General features: G+C 41.4%; 1 protein-coding gene across 3 annotated transcripts in view; it reads left to right on the forward strand.

The window, feature by feature from the left end:
* LOC131858720 (SNF1-related protein kinase catalytic subunit alpha KIN10-like) overlaps nt 1-19,603 on the forward strand; it is a 115,681-nt gene that overhangs the window by 16,468 nt on the left and 79,610 nt on the right. For all 3 annotated transcript variants that reach the window (XR_009359058.1, XM_059212097.1, XM_059212098.1), the window contains exon 3: nt 13,590-13,774. Coding sequence is in view for 2 of the 3 variants with exons in the window: in XM_059212097.1 (XP_059068080.1) it covers nt 13,590-13,774 (185 nt within the window). In the remaining variant the exon portion in view is untranslated. The remainder of the gene's footprint in view (nt 1-13,589; nt 13,775-19,603) is intronic.

Below are 19,603 nucleotides of genomic sequence, written 5' to 3' on the forward strand. Positions count from 1 at the left end.
TGCTTTATCATCCTAAATCAGTCTTCATCCCAGGGTTTCAAAACTTGCTGAGTGCCTGGTTCACTCATGAGTAGTTTTAGCAGCTGAGTAAATTGCCCTCGGACTTTCTGGACCTGGAAAACGCTCAAAAGAAGTGGGAAAACATTATCTAAATAGGTGCTGAAAAGCTGCAAAACTTGTTAAAAGTCTGCAAAAAACATCCAAATCGTGCTTGAAGCTGTCTCTAAAGTGCAATTCAGTGCGCTTGACACATGGCGATTAAATAACCACAGTAAAAAAAGAGTAGTTCTCTTTTCTTGGTTCAACTCTTTCAAACTCTCTTGACACAGTCAATTGATATCACTAGCATACTCAGAATAACCACAGCATCATAAATACTAAACAGAATGCAAACTCAGGTCATAATTATCAATTTGTAGTGCTAGGAAAGCAGAAATTTCAGAAGAGCACTATAAAATTCCTAATGGTTAGTTTCCCAGTTAGCCCAGATTTCACACTTACGTAGTAATCCACACTTAGATCATCATGGACTACAATCTCAGTAAATTACAATGATATGATGTTTCCAAGAAATTAATCTCTTAATTGAACAGTAAGGATAAACTGTATCAGTATAAGATGTCCTCACGCACAAGATGCCACACTTGCCTGCTTATCTGCTACACAGGTTAGCTCTAACAGCCAGCAGATCCTCACTCTTTACTCTGCTCGGGAATTATGTGGTGAGAGGGATTGATTGCTGTTGATAAATGATAACCAAATTGCCCACAGATAGTCGCTGATCTGGATTTTTAGATTTGGATTAGGTGTTTGCATAGAATACCCAGTTTTAATGGAATGCCCAATGCTCAGATAGGGTTTTCATCCTACCTAGAACCTGTCTAGAACTGAGGATTGTGGCCTAGATCAGAGTAAATTGCATAGCGATTTTGAATGCAAGAACAATGGTTGCCTTAAAAAAAACGAACTCTCCTTCCTTTATACCTGTTTGAATGTGGATATGCAAGTAGTCTGGTACTGTTTGATGCAAGGCAGGTTGGCCCCCAAAATTAAATATTATTATTTTAGTAATTAATATTATTATTAATAATTATAATAATTAATATTATTATTATTAATAACTATAATAATTAATATTATTTTTTAATTATATTATTATAGCAGTGTTTTCAAATACTTTATATTAAAATAATAGAATATAATGTGCTTAAACGGGGTACATGATAGTCTTCCCATTCCAAATATTGCTTACCTTCAAGCAATTTTAAATCCAGATGATCAAAGATTTCAGCTCCTTTCCATGTGGACATTACAGTCCACCTTCCACAAAGATTGCTTGTTCTCAAGCGATGCCAACTCAACCCCAAAATCACTAGACTGATCCAAACTGAAACAAAATATGATCCTACTATGTTACTGGGTTCACTAGTTTTGGCCCCTGCACCTGAACTGGGTTTGTCCGGGTTTGGGTTCGCCCAAGGTTTGCCCCAGGCATTCCAATTGCCCTTGCTGTTTTTCTTCTGCCATTCTCCATTGTTCCATCTTCCAATTCAATTAAGAACTATCAATTGGCATTTGGCATTGATCAATGACGAAGTATCATTAGAATATTGTAATGTTTCTTTAATGGTCATCTTAGTCATTTTAGTCATCTTAGTCATCTTTAGTTAGTTTCTATTTTCAGCTTCAGTTTACGATTGTTTCTTTTAGAAACATCGTCCCTTGTAAATTCTTTATATGAAGCTCTCGCTCTATTGTTTAACAACATTGAATATTTTAAAATGGTATCAGAGGAGGGCTCAGGTTTTTGGGAAGGATTTTCCGGCTCTCTGTTTTGGTACAGATTTGCAAAGGCTGGTTTTTGTGTTCAAACCCATGAAGGGTTTTGACTTGTCTTTTGGGCAAAGATCGTGTAGGATTTTTGCATGATTCTTATTTTTTGAAGGTTTTTCGAGGCATGTATGTGCCGTTTTCTGAGGGCAGAATGCATGCGATGACAATTTTTTGCTCGTACTTTGTCTGTGTGCGCGAATGGGTTTATATTTTTTTCCCTTAAAAAATTCTTGGAGGGTTTCAATTATTTAATCCTTATAAAATTCTGTTGGGTTTTACTGTTTTTCCTAAAAAATGAAGTTTTGTATTTTGATCTGTCTCGGATTTTGTATGTTGGGTTTTGATCAATTTTTCACCTCAAAAATCGCGTCTGGTCATCTTTAATTCGCGATGTTCGCGTGGGGTTCTAGGTTTTGCATGATTTTGTCCTAAAAAATCATGAGTATAGGTGTTCCTGTCTTAGGGTTTTAATTGTTTTCTGAAAAAAAAAATGATTACTCCACCTCTCGGTTCTTTGCTTCAACCCTTTGGGAGATATGTCCAACCTTAGTGTCTAAGTTTGAATCCAACTAGTTTTCCCCGAGACCATATGTGCTCCCCCCACCTATCTCTGACCATTTCGATTCCCTTCATATCCACTCAATCATCTCCTTCTCCTTTTCCGAAAGAGGGCCACTAACTGGGATTTTCTCATCCCCAATGCTTGATCCGGTTCGAGGAAACATGTTTAGACTGTTTGTTGCTACTAGGGCACAACAATTCTTTGTCTCATGAACCATAGACTTGCATATAGTGCATAGGTCCAATTTGTCTTCCCTCACAACAGATTGCTTCCAAATCCCAGAATCCGACACCAATTCTACCTCCCCTGGGATCACACTGTTGAGAGGCATACTCACACAAATCCTGAAATATGCCCCTAGAGACTGATCTTCCAAATATCTGTCCATGTAAAGGAATTTACCAAATTTCCTCCCAATATTTCTGATTATTTCTTCCTCCCAATTTTCAGCTGGCAAGTTATACAAACTAAACCACGATTCATTTTTTGTTTATTGTGAAGGCCCATGGGTTGAAATTTGGTTTCCAGTCCATTACATGCATTTCAATTCCATCTGAAAACAGAGCTGATGATCCCAAAGCCTTTGGTTTATTATCGTGGGATGCAAAGGTTACCAGATAAACATCATTCGCGAAAGGCTTAACCACAAGACTCATCCTCCATTGTTCTCGACACCAAACCCTAATCTCATTCCAACATTTCCTTCTATCCCCACCCCATTTTATAAAAAGCCCTCTATTTTCTAGATAATCTATATTTTGCCTTACTACATGTTATTCTACACCTACTCGGGCTGAGACTTACCTTGAAGTTGTTCGAGTTGTCGGGATGTTCCTTCTCTGTCATCCAGGATCCCTTTGCCTTTACCATCGCCCCCATTGATATTATTCGGATCTTGCATCGTGCCCTTGGCGATCTGCGTTCTCCCATTGCACGATGCTTCTGCCCTAGGAGTCTCAGTTTTCCTGAACCACCCATTCTTTCCTTTCTGAAAGCCCTTGTGTCTCCAATTTTCTTGTGAGGAGGTCGATCCGCCATTCCTTGGTTGCCACTGAACTTTTTTCCTTTGATTTGATCTTGCCTTGATCCATGGGGGCTCTCTATTCCCCAGGTTCCTTGAATATTGATTACCATAAAGAGTTCTGGGTGCCCAACCATGGCTGACCCTGGCTTGGTGGGCTTTTGCCCTCCCCCTACGTAGATAGGGGAATTTGTCAATCCATCTTCTGTTTTCGTAGACCCACTGCGGTCTGATTTGATCTTGATGTTGCTTATTTGAGATCTGAGGATCCCATCTGCCAAACTCCGGACCCGATCTCATGTTGGTGGGCGCTTGTCGCCCCTTCTTGATCTGCGCCTAAAGGTTTCCATTGGAACTGCTTGATCCATTTCTTCACTCCACTTCTGCGCCTGCTGTCGGTAAGTTCGGACTCTTGTATCGCACCATTGATCGCCATGCTGAAAGCGTTCGCCTCGCTCAACCTGATCCTTGCTCCACTTTTCGGCACCTGCTCCCGCTCTTGCCATCTCTTCCTCTATTATCATTAACCCTAACCATAACTTATTTCAATTAACTATTTGCTAGGAATTTTACTCTTTCTGCAGCTAGTCACCTCGTAGCTAGGCTTATTCCACCTCCCTAGATGCGGACTCATCTAAATTTTTTCACTCTTAGCATCAATTTTACTTCTTGGTTTGATTTGACTACATTACTTGATGTCGGGTTGAACAAACTTTCTAATTTTCTTTGGTACTCTGATTTACAGCCTTTCATTCATTCATTTGAAATGATATTGTTGATCCTTGCATTCACTTAAAATGACTTCCTAATTTGCCTAGATATTTCTACTCCCTTGCACAGTCCCTGGTATACACTTGGTTTGCTCCCAGTTGAACCCAAGAAACTCAAATAGCCTAAGCAGATACTAATTGCACAATATATTAATAAATCAATGTTAAAAAAGAAAAAGAAAGAAAGAAAAAAAAATATTATAATAATGACCATGGATGACCAAAAGTAGTTGAATAGGATTCGAGTACAACAGTTTACAATAGAAGGCTATAGGAAGAGAAACCTAAAAATACCTCACAAGGGGGAAGAACAAAAGGTAAGAAATACAAAACAGTAAGGGACCACCAACACAAGTGATCAAGAAACTAGCATATGTAGCCAAGAAGGGCAACAAGAGCACCAATCTCAACCTCCTAGAGCGAGCAAAGATGGAAGATCTAGTAAGGGCAAGGAATCTGATGGTTCATCTCAACCTGAAGATGGTGGCAGCACATCCTTGCTTGGCCAAGGAAAACCTCAAGCCATGTGACGAATGACATTGGAGATAGTGAGGACCATCCTCCACCTAGCCGAAATGTTCAACAAAAGAGGAGGTCCAAGTTATCTGGATGTACTATTTGTGGGTGTCCTAGCAGCTCTAGTGATAGTCTCTTTTGAAGGAAGGAACAAAGAAGCAGCATCCAAGGAATACATGAAACGAGGTAGTGTACAAATAGAGATGCCAATAGAATGAACAAGTGAGGTAGTCTCAAAGTACCAACGATGATGGCCTTGGATTGGAGCCAATAAAGCAAATCCCTTTAAAAGAATGAAGAACTAAGTACAAATATTCGTCATGACTAGAAGCGAAATCTTTCGTGGATTTGAGCCTGTGTATGAAGAAAGTGAGCTAAAAGATGGTCTTGAGATGCAGTGGTTGGGAAGAAAACTTAACCTAGACAATGCTTTAAGGAACAGTTCACTCGCAATTGATAATTCGCTTCAACATGACTCTGGACCCTCTCAATACGAGCTACATGTGCTCCTATGGGTTATTCCCCTTTCTTGGCAATCTGTGCTAGTTTCTTGGCCACCTGTATTGGTGATTACTTCTTGTTTTGTATTTCTTTACTTTTGTTCTTTCCCATCATGGGCCCTTTCTAGGTTTCTCTTCCTAGAACCTTCTGTTATAAACTGTTGTACTTGAGGCCCATTGACCTACTTTTGGTCATCCGTGGACAATAGTATAATTTCTTTTTTCCCTTCTTTTCTTTTTATTTATTATTGAGCTATTAAAATATTGTTCAACTAGTATCTGCTTAGGCTATTTTAATTTCTTGTGTTTCATTGGGAGCAAACCAAGAGTAAACCAGGGACTGTGCAAGGGAGTAAATAAATAATACCAAAGAAAATTATAAATTCTGTTTGACCCGACATTAGGATTAATGCAATAAAGTCAAATCAAGGAGTAAAATTGATGCCAAGAAACTTTAGACGAGTTTGCATCAAACTAGGGCATGTTGAGGTAACAACAATGTGCTTGTCATAGAATGTAGAAAAGCTGGTAATTGCACTTTAGATATGTGACGCTAAGCATGCCATGATATTATATTCATGAATGACATTTATGAATTTTCATTAATTTGTAGCTGGTCTGATTTGAGATTAGAAGTTTTTCATATGTGGATGCTTGTTGCAGACTTGCAGTAAAGTCTGCTTGAATTTGTGCCCAGTAGTGCTTTCTGTTTCAGCTGCTGTCATTTTAGTCTTCTTGGTATGCTGTAATCTTCTATGGTCTTTCTGAAGAATAGGCTCATTCAAATGTGTATTGTATCATAATTTTTCATGTGAATAGAATTATAAAGGATTGATTCTCTGATAATGGTATTAGAACAAGAAGAGCAGCTAGGCCTGAAGTTCATATGTGAAAAACTATGGTTTGGAAAAATAAAGCTCCATTTCGACGATGAAAGCAAAAGATAACTCAAATCTGGCTGATGGTGATGGGGTTTTCAGGAACTCCCAAGTTCAGCACATTGTAGCTTTTGCTCAATATATTGTTATTGATGCAGGTAGATAGATGCCTTAGCCACACCAATGGGGCTTAGATTGGAAAAGGAAAAAGGTTGGAAAGGCATTTTAGTGCAAGGAGACTTGAAGTATTGAAACCATGGTGCTTTGGGTTGCCAATATTTTTGACAGGATAAGCTACTCTCACATACTTATTAGCCACAATTATATAAATCAATTTCATATTTGATATTGATAGTCGGAACCTTGTAGAACTGTCAATGAATTGAATAACCGTGTTTACCTCACTGGGTAAACAGGAAGAATACAGAAACTGAACAGTAATGCACAATGCAAATACAAGAGAAGTACCAGAATAAGCTTGCCATTAATGTCAAAGGATGTTCATATTATAATCTGTCGTCAACATTACATGTCCTCCAACACTCGGAGGTGGTACAATATATGACAGCCGAAGGGGTGCGACACAACCGTCGCGACTCCAACTACCTACCCGTCGGCTAACTAACTGACCGCCGTAACTCATTATTACCGACGACAACATAAACATAATATACCAACATAACATAATGATTATTCCCATCAACATCATCCCCCCCAAGAAAAGAAGTCGACTCCGACGACTTAATACAAAATAGAGATGAACGGCAGGAACTACTGACCCCAGTCAGGCCCGGATCTTATACACTTGCTGCGTCCTCACCTGAAAACCCTTTTCTACTACCATCCGATGCTCAAGTGCGGATTTCACCAATATTGCTTCCTTTGCCATCACAGTCCTCCTGTGCCTAACCCAAACTTGTCTACAAAACACGTTTTTCAGTCTCAGCTTCCACCAACTGCTACTCAATTGATATTGTCTCCCTAGCCAATTTGTCCTCGATAGCCACCCGTGCTGCTCTCTCGGCATCCAACTCCTGGGTACGCTGAACTAAGTCTCACGTGACTATTGCCTCCAACCTGGTGGTCAGCTCCTCCCGAGCCCTCTGTGCATCCACCAAGGCAACCTCACGTCCAGCCGAGACATCCTCCGAGTTCCTCAAAGCGTACCAGTTATGCCTGGAGGTGGCCACAATCCGTTGGCACAAATGCTAGGAGCCAACTCAAATCCTCCATCACACTCCCCAAAGGCTAAAAACCGAACTGAATAACTCCCTGGTGTCATACAACTGCGCGGACTTGCAATGCCTTCCCTCAAACTCTGTTTGTTCCCAACCTCCAAATCCGTCTCCCTCTACGGCTTATTTCTTCCCCGCCAATGCTTAGCTGCAGGCTTCTTTCTCACAGTACGGACAAGCACAACACTTCCCGTGGTATTCTGTAGCTCAAAAATAAACTGGGGGTCTGGGGCAGCGCCCCAGCGGGGTCGAGGGGCAGCGCCCCCGCGGGGTCGAGGGGCAGCGCCCCTCGCGGGGTCCTGGGGCAGCGCCCCCGCCGCCAACACCAATTTACAACCTTCAGAACCCCACGAAAGTCCATGGCACGCATCATTTCTGTGATATTTTATGATGTCAAAACCCTTCTTCTACACTCCAATATTTTCAGTGTCTAGGCTCCAGATGTCATCGAATCATTTTTCAATCCGTCATCGTTTTTTTTTTTTTTTTTAGGCACTGTAATGTCCCGCCATACCACCTCCAATCGTGCAGCTGCTTGGTCTACCTGTGGCGATCGTTTTGCCCTTACGTGGCTGTGTGGAATTGTGCGAAATCCCGCTCTCCCTAAGCGGCAGATCAATCTGTAAGAACCCTCGACCCCATCCGTCCGCTTCACTCCCTGCGGTAGCTCGTGGGCTGTGTGTATTGATCTGGCCGTGCGGTGCGTCCCTTTCCCTAGCTGCGCGGTAATGTGCCTTCGGCCGTGTTCGGTGTCTTCTTCCTTAGCGTGCGGTGTTTGCTTGTTGTGCGGTGTTCTTTCTTCCTTGCTTCGTGCGGTATCCTTTTGCGCTTTCTTTCTTCCTTACTTCGTGCAGTGCGTTTTATTCCCTCCGTGTGCGGCTTCGTGCGGTGCATTTTATTCCCTCCGTGTGCGGCTTTATTTTCACGGCCCTTCGCGGCTTCCACCGCACGGTGGCTTCCTTCTTCTTTCCCTTCGGCTGCTTTTGTTTTCCCTTCGGTGGTTCCCTTACCGCGTGGTGGCGTGGTGGTGCGGGGTTCGGCGGCTGTATTCCTTCCCTTCGGTATGTGCGGCGTTGTGATAGAAACCTCTTCGGTGGCCAGCGTTTATATTCCCGCGGCCTTCGGCGGCTTCCACCGCACGATGGCTTCCACCGTCGGTGGCTTCCACCGCACGATGGGTTCCACCTTCGGTGGTGCCACCGCACGGTGGTGTCACCGCACGGTGGTTCCACCGCACGGTGGTGTCACCGTCGGTGGTTCCACCGCACGGTGGTGCCACCGTCGGTGGTGTCACCGCACGGTGGTGCCACCGTCGGTGGTGTCACCGCACGGTGGTGTCACCGTCGGTGATTCCACCGCACGGTGACCATTTTCCCTTTTCTTTTTCTTTTTTTTTCTTTTTTTTTTTTTTACCATACGGTCGCTGTCGTACGACCGTGCGATTTTTTCCAAATTTTTTTATTTTTATTTTTTTCAAGTTGTCTAGAGAGTCTTCGGCTCGAGTCCCCTGTCTCTGGGATCGCTCTTCATCCTTCTCGGTTTTCCTCGCCCAAAAGTCTCCTGCTTTTGTCCCGTGCCTCTCGAGTCGCTTGCCCGGCCTCTCGGGTCCACTTCCATCCTCTCGAGTCCCCCTCCGGACTCCCGGGTGTCCTTACGGCCTCTCGGGTCCCCTATGCGCCTCTCATGGTAGGGTTTCAATTTGAACCTATTGGTGGCAAGTTTATTTTCCATGGCCATCCGAAGACCTGGAACCACAAATTCTACAGGGACCATGGTCTCCTTCCCGTACATAAGAAGAAGAAGAATAATAAGGATTTTGAAGATTGCGGTCTTCCACACAGGGTTCCAATCGTTGCCAACACTCTTCGGATTATTTACGTCGCCAGGGTTTGGGGTGTCTCCCTTCCAATATTCTTTGTATTCTGGCAGGTACACCTCTATTGGTTGCTCTGGTTCCTCTACTTCGAGCCTGTAGCTTTGGAACATTTCGTAATCCTCCATTTGCCAGTGGAAGAGCCCGTTAGTCGAGCATACCTCATCTTCAGAACATCCCTCCAATTCTAGCACCCCTTCACTGCTCGGCTCCATCGCGTTCTTGCCCTTACTTTCATCGGGACCCCCTTCCCCTTTATTAGAGTCCTCTGAGTCCGAGTCGGAGGAGGCGAGCTCTTCGCCGACATCTTGGGTGTGTAGGTCAATGGTATATTTCCGCCCTCCCTTCTCCATGGAAAGTGTATTTTTCTTCCAGTTGTGGTTTACCCTCGCGTTGATCAACCACGCTCTCCCCAGGATGGCGTCATAGCCTTTCTTCTTCGAGGGAATAACCACAAAATCTAACAAGAATGGTTGCGTACCAATTGTCACTTGCTGGGCCATCAACAGGCCGAGTGGCTTAATGCCGTGTTGGTCCGCTCCCACCAGGTTGAATGTGGGTGGGCTTCCCCAGCAGCTTCCATGTTTCTTCTGGTAGTACATTCACCCCAGATCCACCATCCACAATGGTGTCCTTCAGAATGGTCCCACGGATACCCATTTCTACCACAGCTGGGTGTCTACCACTGCTCACGGCTAGTAACATCGGGTCAGTCGAAGGGCTGACGGAAACCTCCACCTGTGGTGTACTCTTCGTAGCGGTGGCAGGAACCCCTACCTGTGGTGCACTCGACGGTGCGGTGGCGGGAACCCGTACCTGTGGGGCACTCGACGCTGCGGTGCTTTGCACATTGGTGAGGATGGCAGTCCTCAATTGTGGCATAGAGTCTAGAAGGTCTTTTACCTTTATCGGCACCTCCATCTGCAAGATTTGCCCGATGATGTTATTTTCCGCTTCCGTACGGGATGATGTACTCGCCACCTCGTTGTCCCATCGTTCGGTCATCATCTCACGTTCAATATTGGCCTTTGCCTCCCGTAATCTCTCCTTCTCCGTACGGGGGTCGGGATAAGTGGCTTTTTTCGTCTGGGCGCGGGTGATCGCCAATACTTCTTTCTCACCAGTCTTCTCAGCCTTCTCAATGTTGAGGAGATTAACCCCTGCCTGCGGGCAATTTGCGTCCTCATGGTCGCCTGGCCCGCACCAACGGCAGAGGTGCTGAGGGGTGGCTTCCTTCGTGCAATCACGGGCGAAGTGCCCCCACTGATTACAGGCCCTACATTGGATAATTGGCCGGCCCTTGGCGTCATACTGGAGACGGCTTCCGTTATTGGTATTGTTGCTATTCCTTCCGCCGCCGCGTCTGTTGTCCCGGTATCCTCCAGATGATGCATTATTGTTTGCCTCCGATGTGGATGGCTGCTCCTGCGCAAAGAGCACTTGCTGGTTACGTGCCTTCAGATTGTATGGACATTCCTTCGTAGAATGCCCCATAATCTGGCAGATGTCGCAGAATGCCTTCTTGGGACAGGCACCTTTCGTGTGGCCGCTCTCCTTACACTCCGTGCACCATAGTTCATCGTCCTTACTTGTAGTCCCCTTCATTGTCTTAAATTCTTTTAACATCCTTTCCATATCTTTTTGAAGGGCTGTGACTTTCTTCCTCGGCTTCTCGTCACTACTACTCTCTTCTTCCGATGTGTCATCATCTTCAGATGATGATGAAGATCTATTCTTCTTCTTTTTGGCCGTCTTATTTTCACTTTCCAGGTCCATGGCCCGGTTGTATGCGTCGTCGTAGGATGTTGGAGGCACAATTTTCATCTTCCGTCGTAGCTTAGGGTTCAAACCCTCGACAAACCACCTCTTCTTCAAGCCATCGGCCGGTTGGCTTTCCATTTTCCCGACTAACTCTTTTAGTCGGCGCCCGTACGCCCGTACGGTCTCCTTCTTTCCTTGCTTTGTTCCGTAGATTTCGGAAACTATCTCGTTATCATCCCGGAGAAGCCGGAATTCCTTCTCGAATGCTTTCTTCAATTCATCCCACGTAGTTACACTGGTTTTATCCAAGTCTGCATACCAGTCAATAGCCACTCCTCTCAGTGTGGCGGGGAACTGCTTCATCCATTCACCCTGGTCAGTCACCCCGTTGGCTGTCCAGATGGTTTCGCATGTACGGCAATGCCGTGCGGGATCATCTTTGCTATCCCCGTTGAATTTGGGTAACTTCTGTTTGGTCGCCATTGATGGAAATCGTCTACTTGGAGGTGGTTGTGGCTGTGTCTGCCCTTGGGTGCTGCTCCCTCCGATGCCGCTGATGCCTCCTGTGGTGGTGACCAAAGGTACGGTGTTCTGCCTTGTACCTACCGTGCGGTTACTTCCTCCGATGCCGCTGATGTCTCCTGTGGTGGTGACCGAAGGTACGGTGTTCTGCCTTATACCTACCGTGCGGTTAACTTCCCCTTCGTCGTGACCCGTGCCAGGCTCCCTTCGGTGATCCTCCCTTTGTGGCGTGAGAGATAAGTTTTTGAACCGATCTCGAGTCTCTTCAACTAGTTCTCTCCGTAACCTAGTTTCCTCCAGAAACTCTTCAAGGCTTCTCGCTCTACCGTAGTCTGGCGACGCGTAGAAATTCCCCTCGGCTTCTGCACCTTCCGTGACACCTCCTTGGTTCCCTTCGGGCAACCCTTCGGCAGGTCGTCCTTCGGCAAGTTGCCTCAGCCTCCGTCTACGTTCTACACGTTGTTCCAGAATCAAAGCCTTCTGCGCAGCCTCCCACTCGTCGGTTTCTAATTTCTTATTTCTGTCTTTATTCAGTAAATTGGGCATTAATTGTGATACAATTTCATGTTTCTCAACACATAAATCAAAACACAACACGTCTTTATTAATTCATTCTTTTGTATACAATCAACATAATTCTTCTGCTTCTAACAGTGTTCTTTATTTCTCTCCTTTCACAATTTAAGGATTATTTGTCCTTCGTCGGTCTTCCCTACGTCCGTCATCCTGGCGCTCATGAAATTCTCGTAAAATTTGCTGTCGTCGGTTTTCCGGGTTTACTTCACCAATGGGTAGGCCCATTGTGTCTGTGCGCCATCCGTGTCTTCCGTTCCTGAGTTCGTCTAGGCAGCGGCGCCAAATGTTTACCTCACTGGGTAAACAGGAAGAATACAGAAACTGAACAGTAATGCACAATGCAAATACAAGAGAAGTACCAGAATAAGCTTGCCATTAATGTCAAAGGATGTTCATATTATAATCTGTCGTCAACATTACATGTCCTCCAACACTCGGAGGTGGTACAATATATGACAGCCGAAGGGGTGCGACACAACCGTCGCGACTCCAACTACCTACCCGTCGGCTAACTAACTGACCGCCGTAACTCATTATTACCGACGACAACATAAACATAATATACCAACATAACATAATGATTATTCCCGTCAACAAACTGAGGAGCATATGTCTGAGGAAATTATAGCTGTTAAGCTTTATTCTTGGATTTTGCTTAACAGGAGTAGACTCAAAGGTTATTGACACCATGAGAAGATGTCACTGCAAAGCGTTGAGATTTGATGAAATTGTTTTATAGGTGCTTTGGGTCGTCAATAATTCTGACAAGATAAGCTACTCACATGCATGGTACCCATAGTTATATAAATCAATCCCATGTTTGATATTGTGGTTGCAACCATGTAGAACTATTAATGAATCTAGTAACTGAGGAGCACATGTCCAAAAAAATATAGCTGAAATGCTTTATTCTCAGATTTTACTTCACCGGAGGGGACTTAAAGGTTCTTATTGACGTCATGAGAAGATGCCACTGCAAAAAGATTTGATGTAATATTTTTAATAGGCACTCTGGGTTGCCAATAATTTTGACAAGATAAGCTATTCACATACTTGGTAGCCATAATAATATAAATCAATCCCATGTTTGATATTGATTAGTTGCAACCTTGTACCATTATCAATGAGTTGAATAATTGAGGAGCAAATGTCCAGGAAACTCCAGCTGAAAAGCTTTATTCTTGGATTGTACCTTTTTAATGCTTACCATCGTATATAATTCAGAATCCAACAAAATTTTCTAGAGAATCGACTTCATAAAAAGTATGGAAATGTCTAAGTTGTTGCTTTGTTAACTGAAATATGGTACTTGCTAAAATTGTTTTAAAGGAATCTTTTATTGGTTAATAAGAATAAATGATGCTTGATTTGTGTTCAAATCCAATGTAAACGTACTCTAAAGGAATGTGCACTTTAAGGATCTCAAAGGGCTGTGCAGTGTTATAATCTAGATTTGCTTTTACATATGTAAATGAATTCCTGGCTGACTGTCTGCTAAATATGTGGCAAGTTTCATTAGTTCTCTTAATTTTTCTTGTGCAGTGCGACGAGAAATCAAAATTTTGAGATTATTCATGCATCCCCATATCATACGTCTGTATGAGGTCATTGAAACTCCATCAGATATATTTGTTGTAATGGAATATGTCAAGTCTGGGGAACTCTTTGATTATATTGTTGAGAAAGGTCGATTACTAGAGGATGAGGCCCGATGTTTTTTCCAGCAGGTAATGTAGGCTTCATGTCTTGTTTTATGGGTTCTATTTTTTATTTTTGTTGAGAGGAGGAAGAAATGGTACAATAATCTAGAAAACTTAAAATTTGTATTGGTTCCTTCATTGGTATTAGTAAAAAAGGACATAATATTTTTTTTTTCTTTCTTGAATCTTAAAAGTTCAAGTCCTTATTGATTAGTAGTGAAAAAAATTGAAGGAAACAGTTCTATCTGAAGCATTGCAAAGTTATTTGGTTAGCATTTTTTTGTATTAAAGATAGTAAATCAAAAGGATTACAAAATATATGCTAATTCAGATTTGACACTGTTCAGTAGCAACAGGAAGACCACAGAGGGTCACAAAATAAAGAAGACCATGCAGGGTCACAGCATAATGAAGACCACACAGGGTCTCAGAACATGTTTACATATAGATTTCTGCTAAAAACTAAGAAGTATCAAAGCAAATTTACCATTGTTTCTAATGCTACATCAGTCTTAGTATCTATATACATATAATGAACTCATGGAGGGAGACTGTCAAAAGTTCCTGTTATAATAGGTGGATTGATATTTGAAATATTGTTGTTGGATCTCACCACCTCCACTGTGAAATCTTCTCCTTCGTTGATGTGGAAGCTTGGACGTTTCTGGAATCCTAGATTCGTCTCCAAAGTCTCAGCCGAATATTTGCATTTGTACTTCTTCTGGAACTCCAAATGTCCCTTCAAGGATGGGATATCATCTGATTTGTTGTACAATCAATGCTGTCCATATTTGATTTCCGATTTGTTGACTTCCATTATGCCTTCGTTCAGCAACTTAACAAACTAGCTTTTGGATACCTCCATTGTTAAAGTGACCTGCATGGAAACATCATGGAACATGAATCCTTTGATAAACTCAGCAAGTGTCCTCCTTGTACCCTGGAACTTTTCCTCATTTCTAGATTTCCAAATAAGCCATAAGATATTAGTACATAATAGTAACCAAAATAATTCACAAGTTTCATCCAATGCATTTACAGAACCAGCAATAATCTCTTTCCAATTAACCTCTCCTCTATCACCCCAACCTCTATGCGATATTTTTGGCTTTTTGTCCAAATATAACATCAATTCTCCTATCTTTTTTTTGAGTGATGCTACAAAGGGAAAATTTGGGAAATATTGCATCCAGGTAATTAGTAAATAGCAAGTAAATAAATAAACATTAGAAATTCGTTTAGTGTTAATGAATAAATAAATGTTACTTTTAAGTAGTTACTTGGAAATTATTTAGGTAATTGTAAGGTGGGTTGAAAAATAAAAGCATATATAAAAGCCATCATATTGGACATGTGTAATCCAAATTAAGTAACATCCTTTCATTCTTTCTACATATACGATGTAGAGCATTTTGCAAATTTATTAACTCGTTGAAATTGTTTTGAATGGTAAGAGATTTGTGTGTAGCATTGCCAAAGGAACAATAGTAGTCTTGCAAGTTCTGTTTTAGTAGAGTACTCAATGTTGGGTTGTAGGACAAAAATATTATTGCTTGACTGTTTGGAAAGCACCAGTGTTTGTGGTATTTGTTAATAGAAGTAATGTACAAGGACAGTAGGATTGCTAATAATTCAAGTTTGTTCTTCATTGCTTGAGGGAAATACCTTAGAAGACACATCAATGACCTACTCAATACTTATGGACTAGGTTTGGTTAGCATTAGAGAGGATAAGTAAGTGTTCAAGAGGACCACATGGCCCAAAGGCAATTTCAAGAAAAAGTCAATGGCAAGTATCGGATTACGATTTCTGCTCAAGGAAGGATGTGGAAGAAGGCAGGTTTAGAAATTAAGCATAGACTAAGACTAGGAAAAATAACAACCAAAAAAGATAAGTTCAAAGATTTAAACATTTTTATCGAAGGAGAAGGTTTCATGGGCCAACTTGATTGGTGAGATGTGCAATACCTAGGACTCGGGCAATTCTGAAAAATAAGTCTAGAGCGAGAATTCAATTACCATTTTGCACAAGGAAGCAGGTGGAAGAAGGCAGTTTTAGAAATAATGCCTAGGACTTAGGCAATTCTAAGAAAGAAGTCAATAGCGAGAATTGAATTACCATTTTGCACAAGAAAGCATGTGGAAGAAGGCAGTTTTGGCAATCATGCATAGGCTAAGACTAGGAAAAATAACAATTGAAATAAACAAGTTCAAAGATTTAAACAGTTTTGTTGAAGGACAAGGTTTCATGGGCCAATCTGATTGCTGAGATGTGGAATGTCTAGGACTTGCACATTTGTGCAAGTAGAGTGCGTGGAGGGGATTATATGAAGCGCATGGTAATCCAAACATTAGGAGATGACATTGGATCACCAAGGGGATGATGAAGTAGGGCCAAATAATAATGGTCATTAACCATGCAGAATATAATAAGGTTTGAATAAGCCAACGAAAGTATTTATAGTTTGTCAAATACCAAAAATGTAAAGAAAACATAGCCAACTAAGAATTAACAATTTGTTAAGTGTTTAAACAATTGACAATTCCAAATTGGGAGCTACATGAGCCATTCATGCAATCAAGGAAATAATGTGTTGCTAAAATCGAAAAGAGATGAAAAAAAGTGATTGCCAAAGTAAAAAAGGATCATCAATGGAGAAGTAAAACGACAAATTAGATAGAATTAGAGTTTGCATACCCAGACTTGATAGATCCCATATATTTCAACTTGGCCAATTCTCTTCAAAATACTATTACAAACATATCAAATGAGTTTGTAAAATGTTGGGAAGCGTTCTCTATTAGATTTGAATATAAAAAGGGTACAATATCACATCATCATGTGAATACAAAAACTGGTTTATAACTTTTATGAATATATGATTGTCATTGAAAACCATCAACTTGAATTGCAGATCCGTGCAAGTTACAAATTAAAGTGATTTACAATTTCCTTTTTCCCATTCTGGTGAAAAATTGGGGAAAGGGCCTACTACTTGCATTTGGGTGTGACCTATGCTCCATGGTGATGCGTCCCCTTGCTTTGTACCCCCATCCCTGTACTAGAAATGTTTAGGGGACTCGGGGACAGCTTAGAAACGCCCGTCCCTGGCCCCCTTTTCAGCCAAAAATTGGAAATGTTTCAGGGACGGCTTGGAAATGAACATGGGACATATGGGATGGCTAGCTGTCCCCAGGATGGCCAAGGGATGCCTAGGCATCCCCCATCCGTCCGGAGGTTGGCTAGCCATCCCCTATAGCCCAGCTCTTTTTTGGATGCCATTTAAAAACAAAACACTTTTAAATGAAGAAAAAGGGGTATATTCATAGCTCTAGCCCTGTTATCAGTCTCTTGAAAATGGGTAAGAAACCAAGCAAACACAAGGAAGAAAGAAGAACAGGGGAATACAAACTGAACTAAAAAACAAGGTTTATATATATGTATTCAAAAATATATATTCAGTTTACAAAATAAACATTAGAGCTGCTGCTTTGTATCTTACCTCTATTGCTGCTGTCTACTGTGGTTTTGTATTCTGTTTCTACCCCGTTCTTCTCCTTCCCAGCTTTGTCTATGCCACCAATGATATTGTTGCTATTATCCCTTTCTTTCCTTTGTTAATACAATTTTAACCCCTGCTGCAATGCATTCCCTTTTTCTCTCTGGAGGAGTTCACGTTTTTCCGACTCACTCAAAATCTCAAAAAATACAACTTATAGCATTTAATATTTTAAATGGCCAGCAATTGGAAGGAGGACATGATTTCGAACAGTCAAGAAAAGACAGTAATAAATGTTAGTATTTCAAGGTTAGAAAAGCCAAAAAGTGGCCTCTAAGAGAGTACTGGCTGCAGCAGTCCTGAATAGCTTTTTCTCTCTTAACTTGGGTTTGAATTTGTGGAAGAAACAGGCAGGCAAACTGTCAAAGCTATTTTGCGAGTGCCTATTGAGTATACTGGATGCACTTTTTACCAAAATATATTCTTTTAGTTTTATTTTTATGTCATTTCATAGTTGAAACTTGGAACCTTTGGGCATTTTTGTTCTACTTTTATAATATTTATGCACATTGACATTAAAAGCATTTGAATTTTGTTGGTTTGTTTGTTGATTCTTATGTGAAATCTCAATTCAAGTCTAATGCTATGTATTAAGCTTCTACAATGTCTATGATGAATGCTTGATCAATGTTATGATACGAATATGTGAAATTTCTCTTTAGTTTTAAAAATTTGCATATTTTTTAACAGCTGTCCCCTATCATTCCCTATAAAATGGCCCAAAAGTACCCTGTTACTACAAACACATCCCACCATCCCCTACCGTCCTCGTCCCTGAAACTTGGTGAAACATAGGGTGCGACTCTTCACTTAGCCTAGAAGATTGCTGTACCTATTGTATGCCTTACATAGCTTGCCATTCAAAATCAATAATCTTGTCATCTATAAACAAGGGTGTGTCCTCATCTTGTGTAGTCTAGTCTCTATAGGGATCAATCTCAACCAAGTCTTTAGGCTCCTCTACAATTGTGTCCACCTTTCCTGTTGGTTTGCACAAAAACTAGGTCATTGAGGGTTGTTAAGTCAACTTATTGCGCTTCTTGTGAATGGCCTCAAACAAAATCTATTTGTGCTCACGTTTGAAAGCGTTACAAGGTCGAGACAAAACATGACTTAACTTTTGAAAATTTAGGGTATCTCTACTTCAATCTTCCCATAAATGTATACTATTGGGTTTTGCTCCCCTTTAATCAAGTGTGGAACTCTCTCCAAAGGCTCCAACACTTCTAAACAACTTAAATTTATAATTAAAAAAATACTTGAAAAAACTGAATTTAAAGGACTAAATTTGAAGTTTAAACTGAAGTTTGAAGTTATCTTTATGATCTCTAAATTCATAAAAAAATAAAGATACAATCATTTGAATATGTTGATCGAGCCATGCTTGACTCACAAACAATTGCTAAAAAGGAGTCAACAAACAACAAATGCTTTGCAATGTAATGTCCCCTTTTGGGAGGACACTAAAATTTGCCCACTAGTAGAATTATTGCGGTTTGTGTATTTTCAGTCTGCTTTGGTAATTTGGACAGATTCAATTTGATGTTGTTTCCCTCTTTGAAAGCTGAACACTGCTCTTTTGGATGAGTGCTATTGCTGAATGGTTCGATCTGTATTTGATCGCTGAAGATTCTTTTCTCTCTTAGGAAAATTGATGTGAATTGTATTGATTTCCTACATTGATTGATATGTCCCCTTCAATGCTTGGAATGAATTCTCCTTTATACTTTATTGGTGGAAGGGTCACCACCTTTCATAAGAATTGAGTCACACCACTTTTCATTGTTACCCTTGAGAATAAATATTATTCCTCAAATTGATCTCCCTTTTTTTTGTCCCCTCCTCAAATGAAAACTTCTCCCCTTTATATCCTCTAATGTGAGGGAGAGTCATACCTTTTCAAAATGGTCACAACCTTTAACAATTACCACCCTTCCAAAGGGTCACAACCCTTCATCATTGGTGCCCCTTTGGAAGAGTCACTTCCTTATCTTCTTCCCATTAATGCTTCCTTAATTCCTTTCCTCCCTTCTTTCTTCATTCACCCCCTTTCTCCCCAAATGAATTTTTCTTCTCTCCCTTTTATATCTCATGTTTGAGGGAGTCACAACTTTTCATTTCATGCCTTTTGACCATTCATTAAACTTGTTGCAAATGTGAAGATGTTTGATGTTTTAGTATGGTTGTCATTGATGTCAACGTACTTATTCCGTGTTTCAGTGTTTGGTTTTGCTCCGTATCATTGATATATTGCAAATGTGTTCATGATGTGTTGATATGTTGTTGGATATTGCCTT

This window comes from Cryptomeria japonica, chromosome 10 (assembly GCF_030272615.1).
Source record: "Cryptomeria japonica chromosome 10, Sugi_1.0, whole genome shotgun sequence".
NCBI lineage: Eukaryota > Viridiplantae > Streptophyta > Pinopsida > Cupressales > Cupressaceae > Cryptomeria > Cryptomeria japonica.